Source organism: Trifolium pratense, linkage group LG5, assembly GCF_020283565.1.
Source record: "Trifolium pratense cultivar HEN17-A07 linkage group LG5, ARS_RC_1.1, whole genome shotgun sequence".
In the NCBI taxonomy this organism is placed as follows: Eukaryota; Viridiplantae; Streptophyta; class Magnoliopsida; order Fabales; family Fabaceae; genus Trifolium; species Trifolium pratense.
Window position 1 is genome coordinate 53,182,607 of NC_060063.1, and position 20,118 is coordinate 53,202,724.

Below are 20,118 nucleotides of genomic sequence, written 5' to 3' on the forward strand. Positions count from 1 at the left end.
TTAATTGAAGCAATGTAGAATCATAATTTATCTCAATTTTATGTTATTTATGTTAAATTTAATTGTTTACCATTGGCATTTATCAATGACCAACTCTCCAAAAAGCTTAAGATATTGATCGTATATCAAGTGTCTTTTATACAGTGTCAGTTATCAATTTTGTTTCAAAATCTTACAAACAATAATTGAACGGAGGTGTAATATCAAAATTTACATTTGCGACAACAATTTAACACATTGTCTACAAAGCTAATGCTACGACGACAGACCAGGGTGTCCCTTAGGCCCTAAGGGTGGTGTCAGGTCTTTAATTTTTGAGAAATAATATTTTAACATCAATTTTTTTGACAACATTAACAAAAAAATATTACTTTTAGTTTTTACATAGAGAAGTGTATGACAACATAAATTTGTAATTACTGTCAAAAAAAACAACATAAATTTGTAATTTTTTATGTTGGCAAGGGTAACTTGGTAATTTCAAGTACAAAACTCTCTCTCTCCATCTCTTCACAGCCCTTCGTCTTCCTCCTCCTTCTTCACATATACAGTGCTCTTATTACACCTTCTAACTTCAACACCTCACTCCTTAAAAATGAGAACGGACACACCCCCCATTATTGAAGACAGTGATGATGAACATGATTACAGATCCACTCATTCTTTGTTTTGTTGAAGACGGTGACGGTGGCGGCCAGACGCACGAACGCCGGTGGGGCATCGGTCGCGTTCACCAAAAATTGATGTCTTAATTTTTAGGGGCCTACAAATATTTTATTATGGTAATAGGTCTGTTAAAAAAATATGGTTAAAACAATAAAATAAAAAATCTTAATTTTTTTGTTCTAAAGTGGTTAGTTCGTTAGGTTCATTTCTATAAAAAAAAAATGTTGCCAAGTAGTTTAATGGCTAGATATTTCACCTTAAGGTGGATAAGTGAGATGATTGGAGTTTGAATCTCGACCCCTGCATATATATTTGAATAATGCTAGCAACACACTCTCTTAACAAACACACTCCAACACACTCTCTTTTATTGGTTGAAATTCACATGGGTCCCATAAAAAAATGTGGACCCATATAACTTTTATGAGACCCATATAAATTTTGACTAATAGAAAAGAGTGTGTTAGAGTGTGTTTGTTAAAGAGTGTGTTGCTAGCACTCCTCTATATATTTTATATTTAGTTATAAAGATGACTATTTTTTATGTTATTGATGTTATTTACAATTTAAATGAGTATTATTTTTTGAGTTTTTTTATTATTAAATGGTCCATTTTTAATATACACGCCTTTGTCACACAAGATTTGTCTAGATGACATTATTCAATTCAGATCAAATCATGAACATTTTCATAATAAAAAGTTTTTAAAAAAGAGTTTATAGCTTATTTTTCAAACGCTATTTCAAGTAGCTTATGAACTTATAGTTTATAGCTTATCACCTTTACTCCCAATTTTATCCCTATCATCTTACTGTCATTTCACACTTATAAGCTATTTCAACCACTAATTTTACCAAACACTACAAATTCGATCAGCTAGCTTATTCGCTATAAGCTAGCTTATCAGCTATCCGCTATTTTTTATCGAACAGAGCCAAAGGATAAAAGAAAATATTAAATTCAGGCCATCTACCGGAGTTGTCTTACAGAACTCAGATTGATGCAACTTATTCCTTGCTATATAACATTGTCCATTGCCAAGATGATCTCGACATTCATGACAGAAGATGACAGTGCAACAAACTCAAAAGAGATTGTCAATTTGGTAGATAATTAGAGGAGGTAGATATTCACCATTTCTGATTGCAGGGTGAGAACATGTTTCAAATGTTACTAATGCATGAGAATGAGTTTCAAATGCAGAGAGCTAAGTACCTTTGGTACCCAAAAAAATGCTTTTAGAAAAATTTAAATAGCCAATTAATTGGGAAGTAAACGACTCATGGTTCACAAAGGCGTGTACGCAACTCATGTTGCTGACATAGGTACCCTAGTAAGATTTAAAACTCAACTCACCTAAACTTTATTGTCATAAAAGGAAAAACACCACTTAGGTGGGCGAACATGCGCAGTTTCAGGATTTTCATAGATTGCAGGGTAATTGGATCTGCTGTTTATTCCAAATTTTTAAGCAAAACTTGAACTTCATTCAACTATCTGCTAAAATACCAAAGAAACTAAGTCAAAACAAGCAGCAGTTGTTGCTTGAAAGTTGAAACAATAAACAAAAAAGACATCTTAAGAATTAAATTCATTTTAAAAAATACTTTCATTAACTAATTGTTTTGGTTTGTGTATAAAATATCAGGTGTTTGTCTACAAATCACAAACTATATCATCCAATTATATACTTGAATGGAGAACGATTAAGTCTTTAATCAAGTTTACAATTCCAAGGTCTCAGAAAACACGAGGACATAATATGAAGCATAGTTGAATAGAAGCATTGATTGGTTGAATACATAATTCTGCCATCAAATATCAAATTCAAAATGCCATGTAAAGTTCTATGAGAAACACAATTAAGCAACATCAAAGGTATAGGAGGAAAACTTAATACTTGGAAAAGAAAAATTTAGAAACATGTCTCAGGCAAAGATGTATTGCAGGCTTATTGAGATGCAGGGTACAAAAAAGGGGATTTGCAGAAAATTTCCAATCACTCACTGTTAAATGAAAAAATAACCGCGACTAATTGTTTCGCTTGAGTTCGAAATAAAATGTCAGATATTGGTCTACAAATCAGAAAACTATATCAGCCAAATAACTTTATGTAGAAGTAGAACCAAAAGTCTTGATTCAAGTTTCACAATTCTAAATTCTAAAAACGCCATTAAGCATATAGTATTAAAGTAAATCTAAGATCATCAAAAGTATTTTAACAAAACTTAATACTTGGAGACAAAGATAAAATATGTCATGGAAAGACAGAGATTAAAAGCCATTAACCATAAGGGTATTTGAACAAAACTTGATTCAAATTTCACAATTCTAAATTCTCAAAAAACCATTAAGCATTGAGTCTTAAATTAAATCTAAGAGATCATTAAAGGTATTTGAACAAAACTTAATACTTGGAGATGAAAAGTACAAAAATAACATTTTAGGAAAAGACAGAGATTAAAAGCCTGATGCAAAGGATTTAAGTATCAGAAACACATAATCTAATCTTCATCCTCCTCGTCTCCACTACCACCAGAAGCCTTCTTAGCAGCAGCCTTGGCGTTCTTTCTCTTCACACGACCAGGAAGACCACCACCAAAAGGACTTGTAAGTGAAAAGTCAATGTGCTTCTGTGAATCAACCCTCACCATGAATGATGGAATGTTCACCACTTGCCTTCCAACCCTGTGTGAAACCAAAAATGACATTATCATCCAATTCCAAACACTTCTCGTTATAAGAAATAAAGATCAGGGGCCATCACAAGCATACAAAAAAATGAAACACAAAATGAGGTTCATGTAACAATTGGAGATTCTCTCCACATCTCAAAAGAAGAAATAGAGGACTTCATTCCTATAATTTCAAACGAATAAATAAATGATATATATCTAACATTTCTAAAATTATCAACATTGTTTGATTATTATTTATACAGACATCACTGTAGTAAAGGAGAACTCCATTTCTTTCAATCAATGGATAATGAATATGGCAAAAATTAATGTAGACATAACAGATGCTCAAGTATTGGCCGTAATCATGAATCATTGAAGAAAATAATTGAAGAAAACTAGTAAAGACTTGTAAAACCTCTCTACTTTCTTCCAAATATAATCAACTCTCGCTCGACGCAAATAATTACATAAGCACAAACAGGCAGAAAACACAAAGCATGGAAAACATGACAAAGCAAACCCAACATTGATATAGCCATAAAAAAATCCAAACATCCAAAGTAAGTATCACGGTGAATGTATCAGAAGTTACACTCTGTAGGCTTTTAAAAAAGCATCGCCGTGATCCTGGCATACCCAGGGTAATACCAAACATACACTAATTCTATCAAATGGAACATATTGTTGTAGCAATTCTAAATTCTAAATGGGAAATAAAAAACATTCAATAAAAAATATACAACTAACAAATCAACAAACATGCTTATGATTATATTAAGGACATGGATTCACAAACATCAAAAACCATATTAATTTGACAAATAAAAATGCAATCAAACAGATCTTATTCTATCAGTTCCAATTTATATATTAATTAAAGTAACAACAGATCCATAATATGAAATTAACTTGGTTACAATGAAATACCTGATGTGCCTCTGCCTAATAAGAACCCTAGCATGATGAATAGACTTAGCCATTCCAGATTTGAACACAAGAGTCTGAAGACGGCGTTCAAGAAAATTCTCAACAGTAAGAGCCAAGACATAATCAAGCTTGTTCTGAGTTTCATCAAGAAGACCATGCTTAAACATTCTCCTTAGAAGTGCTTCACCCTCAAAGATCCGACGAGGATTCTTCTCATCCAATGTCAACAGATTCCTTGCATTGTTACGGATACGGCTAAGAGCGTATTGAACTCTCCATAGCTCTCTCTTGCACCGAAGACCGTACTCTCCGACGAGTTTCAACTCAGCATCCAAACGCTCCTTCTCGTATGGACGACGTGGCTTCTTGAAGGTTTTCCCATCTGTTTCAAATCAAAAATGAAAATCAACAAAAATTCATAGATTCAACAACACAGTATATTCATTAGGCGATGAGAGAATTCGGAAAATGGAAAACATATACTCACAATTGCGATAGTATGAAACGTGCACCATGCTGCTGTGGTTCGCGGCGCCGGTAGACAATAGGGTTTTGAAGAAGAAGATGGTGAAATGCTATTTTTCATGATTTTAAAGATTGCAAAACCCTAATTTTTGTATAGGGCCGGGTTTTTCTTCTTTCAAAGGCCCATGTATTGAATTGTTTTTTATTTCAAATGTGTTACTATTCATACCTCCCTCTTTTTTATTAATGCACCTTGTAACCATTAAATTTTTGTTTTCCAAATATTCATTTTTTTTATAGTTAAATATTAAATATTCAATTCAGTCTCTCAGAATAATATCACTTTTTTTTTGCGCAAAATAATACATTTTCTGCGTAGAACTTAAAATTATTCAAAGAGAATAGAGGAACTCACGATGAAGGTGTGTTATGAGTTGGAGGTTGGAATCTAATAGAAAAGGGGGGTTACCTGCAAAATACACTCCGATGCCGAAGTCAATTTAAGTTCGAGGTGAAAGTAATGGATACTTTTTTTTGACAAAAAAGTAATGGATACCTTGTATGTGAAGTGGTGAAAGATTGTATATATAAGAGCATCTCCATAGTGATATTTTGTGAAGTGGTGAAAGATTGTATACCTCAAATCTTTCAACCAAAGGAGCCCAAAAAGAATAGTGTCTCACATTATCTTTGATGGATAGACCAAGATATAAAAAAGAAATTCGACCTATTATTCAATTAAGCACATACCAACCACGAATTATAGCTACATTGACACTTACCAACTAACTTTTATGAAAATTGACCTTTTAGCTCGATATAAGTTCAAAGAGAATCATATTAGCCTTCGGCACACAAATATTTATCCAACATTTTTCACCCAAAATTAAAATATCATCAACAAACTACAAGTGTGAAATATTAACCACATCTCTATTTAAATGTATAGTCCTATAAATATAAATCCAAAATAAAGTACATACGATCAAATTCATTTAAACTTATATTTATAAAAACTATCCACATTATAATATATATTATGTTTGGTTACACAAACTAAAAAAAGTCCATTAATCGAGTTAAAACAAAAGTGGGTGGAAAAAGAAAATAGAGAAGGACCACAAAAATATTCTTTCTCCAAAATAGAAAGAAAACCAACAAAAGTTGGCCTACTTGACAATAAGACATCCATTAACTTTATATTTTATACGTTCAAAAAAAAAACTTTATATTTTATGTATATTTTCTGGTACAAAAGTTTCATCATAATAATATTATTATTATTATTACCCTTTTCAATTGCCAAATGGCATCAAATATTACTAGCATTTATCAATATCCAAGGCAGGCCAGCAACAACTACAAGGTGCGCTGTTTATAAAAAAAAAAAAAAACTAATTATTAAAATAGTTTATAATTTAAAATTCAACTAATTATTAAAAAATTGGTTTAGTGTGTATTAGAGGAAGAGTGAGAGTAACTACAAAAACGCTCTCATTTTCATTCTTCAATTCAATTCATTTTCCTAATTCTTGAAATCACTCTCATTTTCCTTTTCTCCTCTTTTCTTTTCTCTTCAATCTCAATTTTCTCTTTCTAGGTTGGTGGAAATGGCAACAAATATTGGCATAATGGATAGTGCTTATTTTGTCGGCAGGAATGAGATTCTTAATTGGATCAATAACAGACTTCAGCTCAATCTATCACGCATTGAGGATGTAATCAAACCCTAACCCTAACCCTTTTTGCATTGATTTTACTAAAATTATAGATTGTAATGTGTTTATGTATACTGTTGTATTGATTGATGTTGATAATTACACTGAATGCTGAAAGTATGATTTTTTTTTTGGTTCTGATTCTGATCTTGTTTATGATATTTGATTAGGCTGCATCTGGTGCTGTACAATGCCAAATGATGGATGTCACGCATCAAGGGGTTGTTCCAATGCACAAGGTGGTTACATTACTATGCTTTTTGTGATTTTTTTTTTATTTTTATGTTTTTTATGTTTTTTATTTATGATTTGTACTACTAAGGGTAAATTTCACAATGTGGGTTTTTTTTGTAGGTTAACTTTGATGCAAAGACTGAGTATGATAAGATCCAGAATTACAAAGTTCTGCAGGATGTGTTCAACAAGCTGAAAATTCAGAAGGTAGCTGTTTCTTTTCATGATTATGTTATAAGTAGAATACTTGAACTTGGTTTAGTGTTTTGCTTTAGTAAATAAGAAAGAACCAACAATGAATTGGTCCAAGTGGTAAGGGTCTTGGTCCCCTTAAGCATGTGGCCAGGGGTTCGATTCCCGGCTCATGCTTATGGAGAAAATTCGGTTGGGAAGGGAGAACCCACCTTGTGTTCCCCACAGGTTCCTCGACGGAGATTAGTCATCGCTAACGGCGGTGGAAACTTCGTACCAATATCATGGTAACCAAAAGAATTAAAAATAAGAAAGAAAGAATGTTGGGATGATTATTGTAACTGTTTAGTGTCTAGAGTGGCCGTAATCAACATTTCCTTGTTTTAGGTTTTAATTGAATGATTGAACACTTAGAGTTTTTATTCTGATATCTTGTATCTCATTAGTTAGGACAAATTCAGCTTGTCTATAACTATAACATACAACTATGCTTAGAGAAGGAAAAGTTTGGTTTCTAATATAGTTTTCATGCTCAATCCCATTGTTAACGGTAGATGTATTTTAGATAACTCAAGATTGAAATCTGGCAGAAGAATTTGCAACTACTATAGTTTCTGTTTATGTATAGTGGGGCTTGGACTTACATGATTATAATTTGGCAGCATATTGAAGTTAGCAGGCTTGTTAAAGGCAGACCTTTGGACAACTTGGAGTTCCTCCAATGGCTCAAACGTTACTGCGATTCTATTAATGGTGGCATTATGAATGAGTATGCTACTTACCTTTGAGTATCTTTGCCATCATTTAAACAGCTCCAAATATTAATGTGTCTACATAAAATTACGCCATGCATTCATATTTCTCATTGTACTGTGTAGTTTATATTGCCAAATATCTTCATTTTATTTTTACTTTTTTTTGTTATTTTCTAGGAACTATAATCCTGTTGAGCGAAGAGTTAAGGTTGGAAAGGACCGAAGTCTGAAATGTTCTTTGAAAAAATCAAAATCATTGCAAACGAATACTATGAATAATTCAGGCTCAGGCAACACACTGGGTCCTAATAGAACCTCTGGTTAGCTTCTAGTTCTTGGTGGTTTTGATTCCAAGATGTTCAGCATTTTTCCTAATGGTTTTACTACGCCAGTATTTTCCATTTCTCATCTTTTCTCTTTATTTCTTCCCTTTTTTGGTTGTTTTCTTTTGAGTATAGTGGCCAAGCCATCCAGGTCAAGTGGAGGGGCAGGTGGGGCTAATTCTTCAGCAGAGATTCAGGCTTTGTCCAAAGAGGTATAAACATTAGGTTCTATATAACAATTTTTGTAACTGCATACATAACCTAAGAAGTCCTTGAAGTGTTACCAAACAGTGCAAATTCTGTTTCCATTTATTTGTGTACAATTTTATACCAACTCATTTTCTTCATGGATTTAAACATTTTTGATTTCCTTGATGCTCTCCTATGGTATTCAATATGTCTGTGTTCTTGCATTCTCAGTCACCTCACAAGTTGCATGTTCTTTTATGGGCATTGCCATTAAAGTGTATCACTTGGTAGTTTTATCAGGAAATACTTTACCTCATTGTTTGTCAGTTATTCCCTTCTTTACTCATGTGTTTTCTGTTTCACAGATTACTGATCTAAAATTTGCAGTGGATCGCCTTGAAAAAGAGAGAGACTTTTACTTCGCAAAACTACGAGATGTAGAAATTATATGTCAGACTCCAGAAGTGGAGAATATCCCTGTAAGAAATCTAATTAAGGCATGCATTAAAGTTCAAATATCTTTATTTTAGTATGCTTGTCGTCATGCCTAATTTGATCATTTAGCCAATAACAAGCTTTCTTTTATCTGAATTTTGTAATTTCTTTATGATTGACTGGGGATGGGACAACAGACACTGCACAAGTTTTTGCTCAAAAATTTGATGGTTCTGTCATTGACATTGATCTGGTTAAGTGGATAGGGTGGGGAATGGTTAACCTTGAAATTTAATTCTAAAATTTAGGGTGAGCAATTTTGTAGTAACGATTAGTTGGATGATAGCAAAACAATTAAACAGAGAAGACTTAGAAGTTAGAAAAACTCACTGAAACCAGTACACATTGGATCTATATTGTTGCAATTAGTGGGAAAAGGCTTTAGTTACTTTTGTTAACTGGGCCAACTTGTTTAGTCTGCTTCTTTAAGCATCACAAGGATTGTAACTTTTGCTATTTCTCAAGCTGTATCAAAATGTATTCGTGTTTGAAACTGCATACTAATATATTTACAAATCAACTCATTCCTGAATCTAGGTTGGTAACCCAAAATACCTTCAGACCGTAAGCATTTTCATATCAGTGTTTGTAAAAAGTCAATTAAACTTTTTCCTTAGAATAAAAAGTCAAGTGAACTTTTTTGCATAGGAATAATAAGAATAAATTTAATCAATTGTTGCATGTTCTCTATGCAGGTTAGTGTGGCAGTTAAGAAGATTTTATATGCCAATGATGCAAAGGAATCAGCACTGGATGAAGCTCAAGATTATCTTAATCAAACTATGAATGCTGTAGAAGCTCAAGAAACTATGAATGTTGTTGAAGCTGAAGCTGAAGCTGAAGCAGAATCAGAAATTGAAGTTGATTCCCAAAACTAGCTCCTTGTTGGTATGCCAAGACATTTGCAAAAGCATCCTTTTCAACAAATTCTATTCTATCTTACAAGTCTGGTGGTGTGATCTGCACTGTCCTATGGGCATAGAACACCATGTAATGAAAATTGTCATATATTGTGTTTGTTTCCTTGTAAGCCTGGACGGATAATCGCTTGATGAATGACTGGTCTTTCCAATGATAGACTTCATCTAATCATCCTTTTTATCGTCACTATATAAAACTTCTCAAATGAACATTGCTCAAGAAATGGAAGTTTCCTAGCCACAATTTATTCACTGTTTTGTTGTCTATATTTTGAAATTAGCTGCCAATCTTTCTGAATATTTGATCTCAGATATTTGTCATTCAAAATGACTCAGGTGCTTTACGTGTCCAATTTTGATTTTATGTGAATTATTCAGTTCATCTGACAAGCGTTTCATCCCCATCCTCATCCTCTGCTCCATCTCAGAAACTTTCTACATATGTTGTTTCATTGATGTGGGGTGTCACTTCCTTCTGCTTGTTGTCTATGAAGAAACATAACTTTGTGGTCGAACTTCATAACCATTTATAGTCGTGCACTCGTGCTAGTTGTTGACTATGAGAGGACTGGCCATACTTGTAGTCGAAGTCTATTATTAATATGATGACCATTAATATCCAGTAATGCAGATGTACTGCATAATTTGCCTAGTTGGTTGAAATTTTCCACTGTTCTGCAACTATGACTTTAGGTTTAAATGGAACATGTTGAGTGTACAGCTGAGATTGTCAAGGTTTTAACGCTTCCCTAAGTTTGTTATCTGATGGCTATTCTGTTGTAACCATTCAATGTGGAGCTACATGTATATATTCAGCTATTGCTGATACTAATCAATTGATTAGAATTCACAACATTTTTATTTCTCTGATGATGTGCACAATTCCTTCGTGGCTTCACAGTTCAGTTCACACTTAAATAGGATGGTATGAGAGGTAAAGCTTTAGCTAAAGTCTTACTAAGAATTGTTCCCATCATGAATTGAACTCGAATTCCCCTGAAAGATTAATCATTTGAGCTCAATATCTTGGTTGTTATAGATACTAATTTAGATCATAACTAATCCGACCTTTATTATTTTATTTTAAATTAAATTTAATGGCTTCACCTCACCATGGTTCACTGTAGACCATTTACAATCAGTATTCCACGTGAGATGCCACCAGAGGACAATGATTGACAAAGTTAACTTGGAAAAAATGTGTTGACCTTACAATTATTTTTCTATTTCAAATGATGTACCAATATGTGTTCTTCAACAAGTTCTCAAAGGTCTTGTAATAATCAATTACAACATTTGAAAATTGAATCCCTATATAACCTATTCCGTGAAATAATTCACTATAAAATGTAAAAATGAGTATTATGAACTTTTTATTAAGAAATCATTAGGTGTATTATAAATTTGGGAAATGCCAACATACCCTTGTTCGTGTACTAAATATAAAAAAAAAATATTGTATTGAAAATTGTACCTTTCATTTTTCAAAAAGTTAAAAAAAATAAAATCAAGAAATAATTACTATTCGTAAATTTCTTAACTTGTGCCACATACCCTATAAATTTATATGGCAAATGCTAAATAGTGCCCCCGGAGCACTCTTTAAGCCCTTAAATAATAAGTTTTTTATAGAATTTTTATGGAAATGCGTAAAATCAACGCATTGGAAATTGAAGTATTTAATTTTTTGAATAAAAAATTTCTTTTAATGAAAGGCTTAAAGAGTGCCCCGGGGGCACTCGTTAGCAAGACCCAATTTATATTTATATGTACATTATAATAAATCATTATAAATCATGAATTTGTTAAAATAATTAAAATAACAATCCTTAATTTTTTACTCTATACTTTAATCACTTTAGATAAGACAAATCTCATAATACAAACTTTTTCAATGTATATGAACTGCGGGCTATTAAAATTGAGCTGCAAATAGCTGTTAAATATGTTATAAGCTATTTTATAAAACTCATTGAAACACTATTGTAAGCTTATTGTTGTTATTGCAAAATACACTAGTGTTTTAAGTATTCTTTAAAACTCTTTCAAACACTTACACAAGTGTTTATGACTATGTCATATGCTGAATAAACTCTTTCAAATGAATTATTCTAAACACACCCATACTCTAATAATGATGGCTTTGTTACCATAAAACAAGAGAAAATCAACAAGTTTCCACCGTTGGACCAACATTATCTTATATACCATACACGTCACAACCATTAAACATAACATAGATGACTAATCCTATGATAGTTACACGACAACAAAAACCTTAAATATCTCCTCGGAAAACAGAAACAAAATCAGTAACACGTTAACATGTACACGCACCCCCTTATCCACAAGAGGCAGAAGCTACAAGATTGCATTCAATAAGTCTCATCATACATTGTATGATGACTACCGCCCCATTTTGATTTATCAGCCTGCAAAGTAATAACACTGTTAGTACAACATAGTCAAAACATAATAATTCTACAATAATCAAGTGTTACAGATGAAAATACCCTATGAATCAGATTCTCAAATGCTTCTGTTCCATTTTCTTGGATGTACTTCTCTGCAGCAGTTATGATGTCATCTGGCTTAGAGAAGACGTCCTTTTTCCTTGGAACATACCAGATGTTAATGGTCTGAGGATTGGCCAAGAAGGGTCTTACATAATGCTCATAAACATAAGCAGCGCCAGTAAAATAAGGAAGGACCAACCAGCAGGTTAGAATCAGCTTTGCATATGGCCATATTGGAATCCTGAAATACACATTGTGAAAATTGAAGCGAAAGTTTAATACTTACCCTGTCCTTTGAAGTATACTAAAAAAAAGAACTCATACAGAGCTTGATGCAATGCAAAAAATGCATTACGTCCCGTTAAATTATAAAGTATATTTTGTATTGAAGCTTATACGACTGTTCTACAATCATGATGGAAAGCACAAAGCATTAATCCTGTAACTAAAAATCTCAAATAGAAACAAAACCTAAATGAAACTTGCAGTCAGGTTCATTACTCATTAGTGTCATTACTCATTATAATCTTACTAATTAGCATTTAGCACAACCAAAGGGCCAATGCAAACGTACAAAGACCAGCTTATGACTCAATGTAGAGCATAATAGCAAATTATGAATATCCAAACATGGTGGAAAACTAGAATAGCCCAAAGATTAGCAGGTGACCGAAGATGTGATAATGCCAAGACAAAGCCCAAAATAAAAATCCTTAAAACAACTACTAGTACTTTTCTATTTTACATTCCTTGAAAAAAAGTAGTTAATCTCTTCTTAATGTTATAAAAAAAGGTAATTGTATCCTCTAAATTGTCCATCATGGGAACTAGTTCCATAGTTAAAGTGCTATTAAAATTAAAATCTAAACTAATGAAAGTATATCTTAGAGATAATAACATTAAATATAATAGAGTCTTGTTGCTTATTTCGGAGTATTTGAAACCAGAGAGAGTAATTACTTGACCACATTTTTTTAAGATATCTCAATAACATCCACAACATATTGTCCCTGTGAGCATAACTCAATTGGTACGAACATTGCATATAATATGCAGGACCGGAGTTCAAAACCTGGTACTCCCACTTATTCACTCTAAAATTTACCAAGTACTCCTAAAAATGATGAAAAAGGATACTAAAGAGTAAAAGGGTATAATACATACCATTCAAGAATTTTGGCAAAAGTGAGTTCAAAAAGAGTGATCAAGGAATACAGAACCCAATAAGTTAGCCATTGTTGATCATCCAGAGGAGACTTGCTCTCAATTGCCCTAACCGAAGCATATCTACAACAACAGTACACAAATCAATGACAATCCATCACATGAAAATACCAATTATTAAGGGTATTGAAAAAAAAAAAAAAAAAGAAGAAGAATTAGAAATTGTGCTTACAAAGGATAAACAAGACTAATCACAGGCCTGCAAGAAGAAAAAAAAAAAAAAAAAAACAAAAACAACAACATAAAAAAAAACTACATTGAATAAACAGGGTTATTCTAGTAATTTAATTGAGTTAGGGTAAATGTGTGAGAAACAAAAAAGGAAGAAAAATATATACCCAGCAAGAACATCAAAATTTCTGAGAAGAACCATAAAGAAACTACCGGCACCAGATCCAGATCCTCCCATATTTGATTTTGTGTTTGTGTGTTTCTTAATTTGTTTTGTGTGGTTTCGATCGAACACTCACTCACATAAACAACAAAACAGAAAATGTGTTTTGGGAAAGAAAGATAATAATAAAGTGAGTGAGAGTGTGAGTTGGTTTGTGTGAAAGAAAAAAAGTGGACAGGTGTGGGAAAAAGCGGAGAGAATTATGGGGGTGTGTTTATGTGGGTAGTGATTTGTTTGTGTACAGTGGTGATTTGAAGGATACACCGTAGATTAGAAAGAGGGTTTTATGATTTTGTTGATGGATGGGTTGGATTGCTGGACCACTGTGGTAATCTTACAGTGAAGTTTTTGTACAGGTGTGGTTCTGGTAGGTTCGGTCACCGAACGAATGTTTGTTATGTGGACTAGTAAAAAAGTGGGCTTACAATTCAGATAACACGTACCTTCATTTTTTATATAGGATTAATTACGTAATTACTGCTGCCGACCTCCATTTTTCTAACTTTTGTATTTGTATGTATGTTGTGAGGAATTCACAACCAGGTGTAAGCGGATCAGAAAAATTCAATTGAACCGACGATCCAAACCAATTCAAATCGAAAAAAATTTATTTTTATGATTCGGATTAAAAACCGAACAAATTAAAAATCAATGTAGTTTGGTTGGTTCTTGGTTCCGATTTTAAGAACCGATGACCAAACCAATATATATATATATATATATATATATATATATATATATATATATAACAATATATAAAGGGGATAAGGGAGTTTGGGCTGGATTTTTTTTTGTCCATTTTGCCCTTAACTTCCTTTATGGTTTTTTAATTATTCCATAATTGCCCTTAACTTCCTCTTTTTTTTTTATGGTTTTTTCATTTATATCTATTCTATACTATAATATATAAAAAGAATACATGAGTTTTGGGGTAGAATTTTCATAATACCAACATTACCCTTGCTTTTTTTTAGTAGCAACAAAAATCTTTTATTAACAAATTCACCATAACATAAGGCGTATTTTTTTTTTTGGTTACATAAGTTAGACACAGGCAGGCGCGGAACGCGCCTGCCTGGCCCGCTAGTATATATAGGGGAGGGATCAAATTACACCGGTGTAACATTTGAGTAATGTTACACCGCTCAATAACACTTTAACGAATACAACTTTTACAAAATCCACCGTTGGATTGAAAGCTTATATCGTATAGATCATCCGTGTTGAATTTTACAAAAATCTAAAATCGTTTGATATGTTATTGAGAGCGATGAAGATTAATGGTTTATGCGTTTTTATTTTTGAAGAAGCTAAATTAGTCCACCCAAATTGGCGCCAGAGAGAATCGAACCTCAGACCTCAAGAGGAGCACACTCCCAGGTCCCAAGCCAATACCAATGCACCAACCCAAGTGGGTTTTTTATGCGTTTTTATTGAATACCGTTAATCTTGATCTATCTCAAAAACATATCAAACGACTTTAGATTTTTATACAATTCAACATAGATGATCTATATGATATAAGCTTTCAATCCAACGGTGGATTTTGTAAAATTTGTATTCGTTAAAGCGTTATTGAGCGGTGTAACATTACTCAAATGTTACACCGGTGTAATTTGATCCCTCCCCATATATATATATAATAATAAAATAATTTTTTTAGACAACCTACATCTATTAAAAAATAAAACAGGCATAACTACTTATGAAAAAAAAAAATCTAGCTCATTTACATCACAATACAAACCCTAATTTAGAAACTCTCTGACTCTCACCCTCGCAGTGACAGCCGCAAAAAACCTCAAGCTGCTCTCATTCTTAAGTTTCTCTGAAGTCTAAACACTGCGCAAACAACACAACACTCTCACGCTGCTCTCATATCTCTCATCTAAAACCTCAAAAAACGGTAACCTCTCATCTCAAGCGTTGTTTTGATTTTTTGTTTCGATTTACTCTCAAGCGCTACGCTGCTCTACTTGTTTGTGATTTCTGATTTTGTAGTTGTTCCCTTTCGTAGTTGTTTGAATTTCAATATCGTTAAAGTGTTGATTTGTACCCAAAATTGGATAAGAAAACCTATTGTGATTTCTGCTCTACTTGAAATTTTATTTTTGTTGTAGTTTATTATTTGAAAAACTTATGAATTTAATTTCAATATGGTTGTATTATGTATTTGATGAACTTATGGGAATAGAATTGCATTTTGTATTTGATAAATTGTATTTTGTATTTTATGAACTTACTTGATGAGCTTATAGGAAATAATATATCGGAAAAAAAAATAGCATTAAATACATCGAAAAAATGCACGGTAAAACTGATTAAAGTATCCGAACCAAACCGATGAGTTTGGTTAGGATTAATTTTTGAAAAACACTAAAAACCGAACCAAATCAAACCAATTGAGAGTTCATTGGTTCGGACATTGGATTCACTCGAAACCGATCCAAACCGGTCCAATTACACCCCTAACCACCACCATATGTTCATTTTTAATTGTTAAAAACCAATATTCAAAATAAGTAGTTTGAGCATCGGTCGGTTTCGGTCGAGTTTTAGGAAAGAATTACTAAACTGATAAAAATTATAATCATTTAATTTATATCTAATTTCGATCGTCTAAATCTTCGGTTTGTTCGGGTGATGGGTCGTATGTGTGGTGGGTAGAACGAGTCGGTTATTACAGGTTAAATTGAAACTTTGTTTACATCTAAAACTTGATTATTCAAAAATTCATAATTTTCAAATAGTTCGATACCTCGTACACAATGTAACAAATGATAGAAGGATTAAATAAAAAAATAAAGACGGTGTAAGAGAAATGTAAATTAAGATAAGATCTAAAGTATATATTAGAATATTTTTCACACGTGAACATATTATAAGCTTTTAAAATATAACATTTCTCTCCTATACCGATGATCGATAACAAAACTAAGAGTATACAAGATTGAGAGAGAGATAGAGAGAAGGGGAAAAAAATATTAATGTACATCTTGATGGTTTTCGGTCGATTCAATTACAAAGAGATAGAATTTTAGAGACCTGTCACCCGTACACGCCCATATGCAACTATTCATGCATGATTTTTCTCAATTTGTTTACTCGAGACCCAACCCGGTCGAATGCTTCAATGTGTTGTCGATTATATCGATTTCGAGTCACGGGTCCGTGCTCAACCCTACAAAATAGTGTACGAGAGGAATGATATTTATACGACTATTTTGAGTTAATTATTTCCTAGATAAAATTAAGGGTTATACTAACTAATTTTCTCGAGACATTAGTTGAAAAGGCGGAAAAAAAATAATTTTTATATTGAAACAAAAATTATTTATATTTTAAAATAAAACACACAAATTTCAAGACTTGTTCACCTTCACTTCTTTGCATTCAAGTGGCCCCGTTCAATAATAATCATAATCATAATCATAATCCAACCCACCAAAGTAGAGATAAAAAAGTGGAGGCCAGTTTCTTCTATCCCTTTTTGAATTTGAAAAAACAAAATTAAAGGTGAATTTTTCCATGTTCAGTCACATCCTTTCAAAATCTTGCCAAAACAAAAGTGTCAAGAAAAAAATTCATCCTAAAACTAGAATAGAAATAGACGAATCAACTCATTCATGTGGCTTAATCGTCACGTCAGACACGGTCCCAAGGAAAAGCACAACAAAATAATAGTATCCACAAAAACCAGAGATCTAGATTCATTGCAGTCAATACTCAATAATTCTTGCAACCCTTTAAAATAAATATCCACACCCATCAACCTAAGCAGCTGGATAGAGATCAAATGACTCATATCCTAACTATGGTAAATTGGAACAGTGCAATCGTCACCGACAGCCAAGATCGTAGACTTACTACTGTAACTGTAACATTGACACATCTTTCAGTTCAGCCCATGAAAAATAAGTTGAACTAACTCAACTCAAAACTAAGGCACAACAGAATTGAGTAAAATTTTCTAAGATCATTGAATATATATAATTTATACACAGCTCCAAAGCAGCATTGCAATTAGGAAAGGTAGTTGGATGGCTATACTAATACCAATACAGAAACTAAAACTCTACAGATTAGAAGTTGGTTGCTCTCCAAGCAGTTGAGATGGCCACGAATCAGCTGGCGTGGGATACCTGGCATGTGGTTTACTGATACCAGGTGCAGGTTTTGGCGTGAGCTCAGTAACATTAGGAGCTGGAAAAGCAGCTTGAAGATCAGGACGAAAAGGGACAACCAAAACAGCAGGTCCTTGCTGCAATGTAGGTTCTATGGTAGGCATTTGGAAAGCATGTCCTGGAAATTTTGTCAGTTCTGGCAGCTCAAGCTCCAAATGAGGAGGTACATTCAGGTCAGGTTTGGATTGAGCCATTTTTGCCTGTATCTCTCCTTGAAGCTTCTCAATTTGAGTTTCTAAACTACCATTTTCCTCCTTCAGTTCATTTTTCTCCATGGTTACCTGCCCAATTAAGCCAATCGCAATAAATACACACATCGAAGTATCAATTTCCAAAGTGTGATGAAATACTACTAATCAGCTCAAGTAAATAACTAGCCAAAAGATTACACAAACAGAACAGACTAAAAGTCAACTAGCAAAAAATAAAAGCTTTTCCCCAGACATATCAAAATTCAACACGCAGTAAAATGAAAGGATAAAAGGAGGAAAAAGAGTGGCAAACTTACATAATGAGATTCAGACAACAAAGAGACGTTCTCCTTCTTGAGGGACTGAATCTGACAGAGCAAGTCCTTTAGCAGCCTAGAAGCTTCACACAATATAGAAGCCTTTCCATTGTTCGGCTCATTGAGATCTATCCCGATCACCACCAGAAAACCAAAAGAAAAGGAGGGAAAAAGCACGTAAAGTCAAATTCAAGCAACATGTCAAATGTGGTATGGCATACAAAGTACAAAAGAAACATAACTCAAGTTGAATGGTGCAAGCAGGTACACAGTAAAAATTTGAACCTAGTCAAGATAAGCAATAGAGGCACAAGAGGTTACCAAGAACATTGGCAAGATCAAGAAAGAGTTCGTTTAAGTGTTCACGCTTCATTTTCTCCCTTTCAGCCTTGTGAATTCTCTTAGGGACTTTCCCTTGGTTTACTGTACCAGGAGAAGACCTGAAATCAATCAAGCATACAAATATAAGGAATTGTCGTTCCAAAAAAACTATGCTATTAGTATCATGTCATCACCAACACTACCATTATTACTTATCAGTAGTCACGACTCTTGACTAAATCTAAAATTTGTGATTATGTAATAACCGATTGCATGATGAAGTAACTAACAGCGTTCAAAGTTCAAACAAAGAGAACAATAGATAATTATAAATTCATATTTGCACCGATTCAATACATCAAATGTATAAAATTATCATTTCAAAATGTTTCTCAAAAGGAAAACAATTAAAGAAAGGAAATTCAATATTGTCTATTAACAAAAACAATTTAAGATTCTGCAGTTGCACGCAGAGAATACCATACTTTGATTTCCAACAATTCAATTAAATATTGTCTATCGATTTAAGTAAGAATCCGCAGTTGCGCCAGGAAAATACCTTAGTTTACCAAAAAAAAGCAAAAAAACGATTTAAAAGAATCTCTAACCTGTTTTTTGATGTCTCAACCATTGGAGCAATACTCTCTGACCCCATATCAACAAAACCAGCTATCCCTTTCTACAATTCTTGCAGAAACAATTTTCCTAAAGTACAAAAACAAAACTACTTCAATTTTCCATCTTTAATAAATAAAACCAAGTACAAGTAAATAATAATGGAAAAACTGAATATTTTGTTTGTTATTAATTTTTTTCACTGCTGATGACAAAGTAAAAAAAAAAAAACCCGTGCTTCCAGATTCAATCAATTTGGGAATACAGTAAAATAAAGTAGTAAACAAAGTACATAACTTTAATTTCTATAAAAACTCGTATAAACGAAACAGGGGGTAACCATAATAAAATTCAATGAATCAAACAGAAAACGATCTAATCATCAAATAACAAACCTTGTTCGTGGAAGATGAATCTGAAGGAATGGAATTAGAATATATATTGAAGTGTGAAATTAGAAGGATGAAGTTGATTTGGAATTGAGAAATGAAAGAGATTTAAAATTGTGAGGAAATGAAAAATTAGGGCAGAAGAGAGAGAAAAAGGGGATTGGTTTGTGTGAGAGGAGTGTGGCGGGAGGATACCTGTCACAGGAAGGCGCGTGGCGTGTTGATGCTTATTCGATTCGATCATCCATATCCAATGAGTTCCCCACGTGATTCATTTTTTTGTCTTTTCCTTTTTCTTCCATTTTACTCAAATGTTATTGGATCAATTTTAGTATATAAAGCAGCGACACTCCTTAAATTAGGTGTGTCTGTGTTCGACACCGACATCGACACTTATGATT

At 33.0% G+C, this 20,118-nt stretch overlaps 4 protein-coding genes across 4 annotated transcripts; 1 reads left to right on the top strand and 3 right to left on the bottom strand.

Moving 5' to 3' along the window:
- Positions 1–2,924: 2,924 nt before the first annotated feature.
- LOC123883007 (40S ribosomal protein S9-2-like) lies at positions 2,925–4,868 on the bottom strand. Its single transcript, XM_045931688.1, has 3 exons — positions 4,763–4,868; positions 4,276–4,657; positions 2,925–3,355 (listed from the first exon to the last, which is right to left on the bottom strand). The coding sequence occupies exons 1-3, from the start codon at positions 4,788–4,790 to the stop codon at positions 3,172–3,174; spliced, it is 594 nt and encodes a 197-aa protein (XP_045787644.1). The 5' UTR covers positions 4,791–4,868; the 3' UTR covers positions 2,925–3,171.
- A 1,318-nt stretch (positions 4,869–6,186) lies between these two features.
- Positions 6,187–9,818, top strand: LOC123883008 (microtubule-associated protein RP/EB family member 1A-like). The gene is made up of 8 exons (XM_045931689.1): positions 6,187–6,458; positions 6,629–6,697; positions 6,813–6,899; positions 7,547–7,653; positions 7,817–7,959; positions 8,098–8,174; positions 8,517–8,630; positions 9,342–9,818. Exons 1-8 carry the CDS (start codon positions 6,351–6,353, stop codon positions 9,522–9,524), a joined length of 888 nt encoding a protein of 295 aa, XP_045787645.1. The 5' UTR covers positions 6,187–6,350; the 3' UTR covers positions 9,525–9,818.
- Positions 9,819–11,693: 1,875 nt separating this feature from the next.
- LOC123883009 (HVA22-like protein a) lies at positions 11,694–14,123 on the bottom strand. The gene is made up of 5 exons (XM_045931690.1): positions 13,645–14,123; positions 13,479–13,505; positions 13,247–13,369; positions 12,080–12,323; positions 11,694–11,998 (listed from the first exon to the last, which is right to left on the bottom strand). The coding sequence occupies exons 1-5, from the start codon at positions 13,713–13,715 to the stop codon at positions 11,942–11,944; spliced, it is 522 nt and encodes a 173-aa protein (XP_045787646.1). The 5' UTR covers positions 13,716–14,123; the 3' UTR covers positions 11,694–11,941.
- Positions 14,124–17,656: 3,533 nt separating this feature from the next.
- Positions 17,657–19,926, bottom strand: LOC123885829 (transcription factor bHLH47). The gene is made up of 5 exons (XM_045935159.1): positions 19,724–19,926; positions 19,322–19,418; positions 18,714–18,832; positions 18,393–18,520; positions 17,657–18,165 (listed from the first exon to the last, which is right to left on the bottom strand). Exons 2-5 carry the CDS (start codon positions 19,366–19,368, stop codon positions 17,776–17,778), a joined length of 684 nt encoding a protein of 227 aa, XP_045791115.1. The 5' UTR covers positions 19,369–19,418; positions 19,724–19,926; the 3' UTR covers positions 17,657–17,775.
- Between the last annotated feature and the right edge of the window lie 192 nt (positions 19,927–20,118).

Coding starts and splice junctions, on each gene's coding strand:
- LOC123885829 (XM_045935159.1), bottom strand. CDS start 19,368: ATGGGGTCAGAGAGTATTGCTCCAATGGTTGAGACATCAAAAAACAG. Junction 18,833..19,321: donor GTTGAGACATCAAAAAACAG/GTTAGAGATTCT, acceptor GATTGATTTCAG/GTCTTCTCCTGGTACAGTAA. Junction 18,521..18,713: donor TGATCTTGCCAATGTTCTTG/GTAACCTCTTGT, acceptor TGATCGGGATAG/ATCTCAATGAGCCGAACAAT.
- LOC123883008 (XM_045931689.1), top strand. CDS start 6,351: ATGGCAACAAATATTGGCATAATGGATAGTGCTTATTTTGTCGGCAGG. Junction 6,698..6,812: donor GGGTTGTTCCAATGCACAAG/GTGGTTACATTA, acceptor TTTTTTTTGTAG/GTTAACTTTGATGCAAAGAC. Junction 8,175..8,516: donor TTCAGGCTTTGTCCAAAGAG/GTATAAACATTA, acceptor TCTGTTTCACAG/ATTACTGATCTAAAATTTGC.
- LOC123883007 (XM_045931688.1), bottom strand. CDS start 4,790: ATGGTGCACGTTTCATACTATCGCAATT. Junction 4,658..4,762: donor CGTTTCATACTATCGCAATT/GTGAGTATATGT, acceptor GATTTGAAACAG/ATGGGAAAACCTTCAAGAAG. Junction 3,356..4,275: donor ATTAGGCAGAGGCACATCAG/GTATTTCATTGT, acceptor GGTTTCACACAG/GGTTGGAAGGCAAGTGGTGA.
- LOC123883009 (XM_045931690.1), bottom strand. CDS start 13,715: ATGGGAGGATCTGGATCTGGTGCCGGTAGTTTCTTTATGGTTCTTCTC. Junction 13,370..13,478: donor ATTAGTCTTGTTTATCCTTT/GTAAGCACAATT, acceptor CTGTTGTTGTAG/ATATGCTTCGGTTAGGGCAA. Junction 11,999..12,079: donor TTGAGAATCTGATTCATAGG/GTATTTTCATCT, acceptor ATTACTTTGCAG/GCTGATAAATCAAAATGGGG.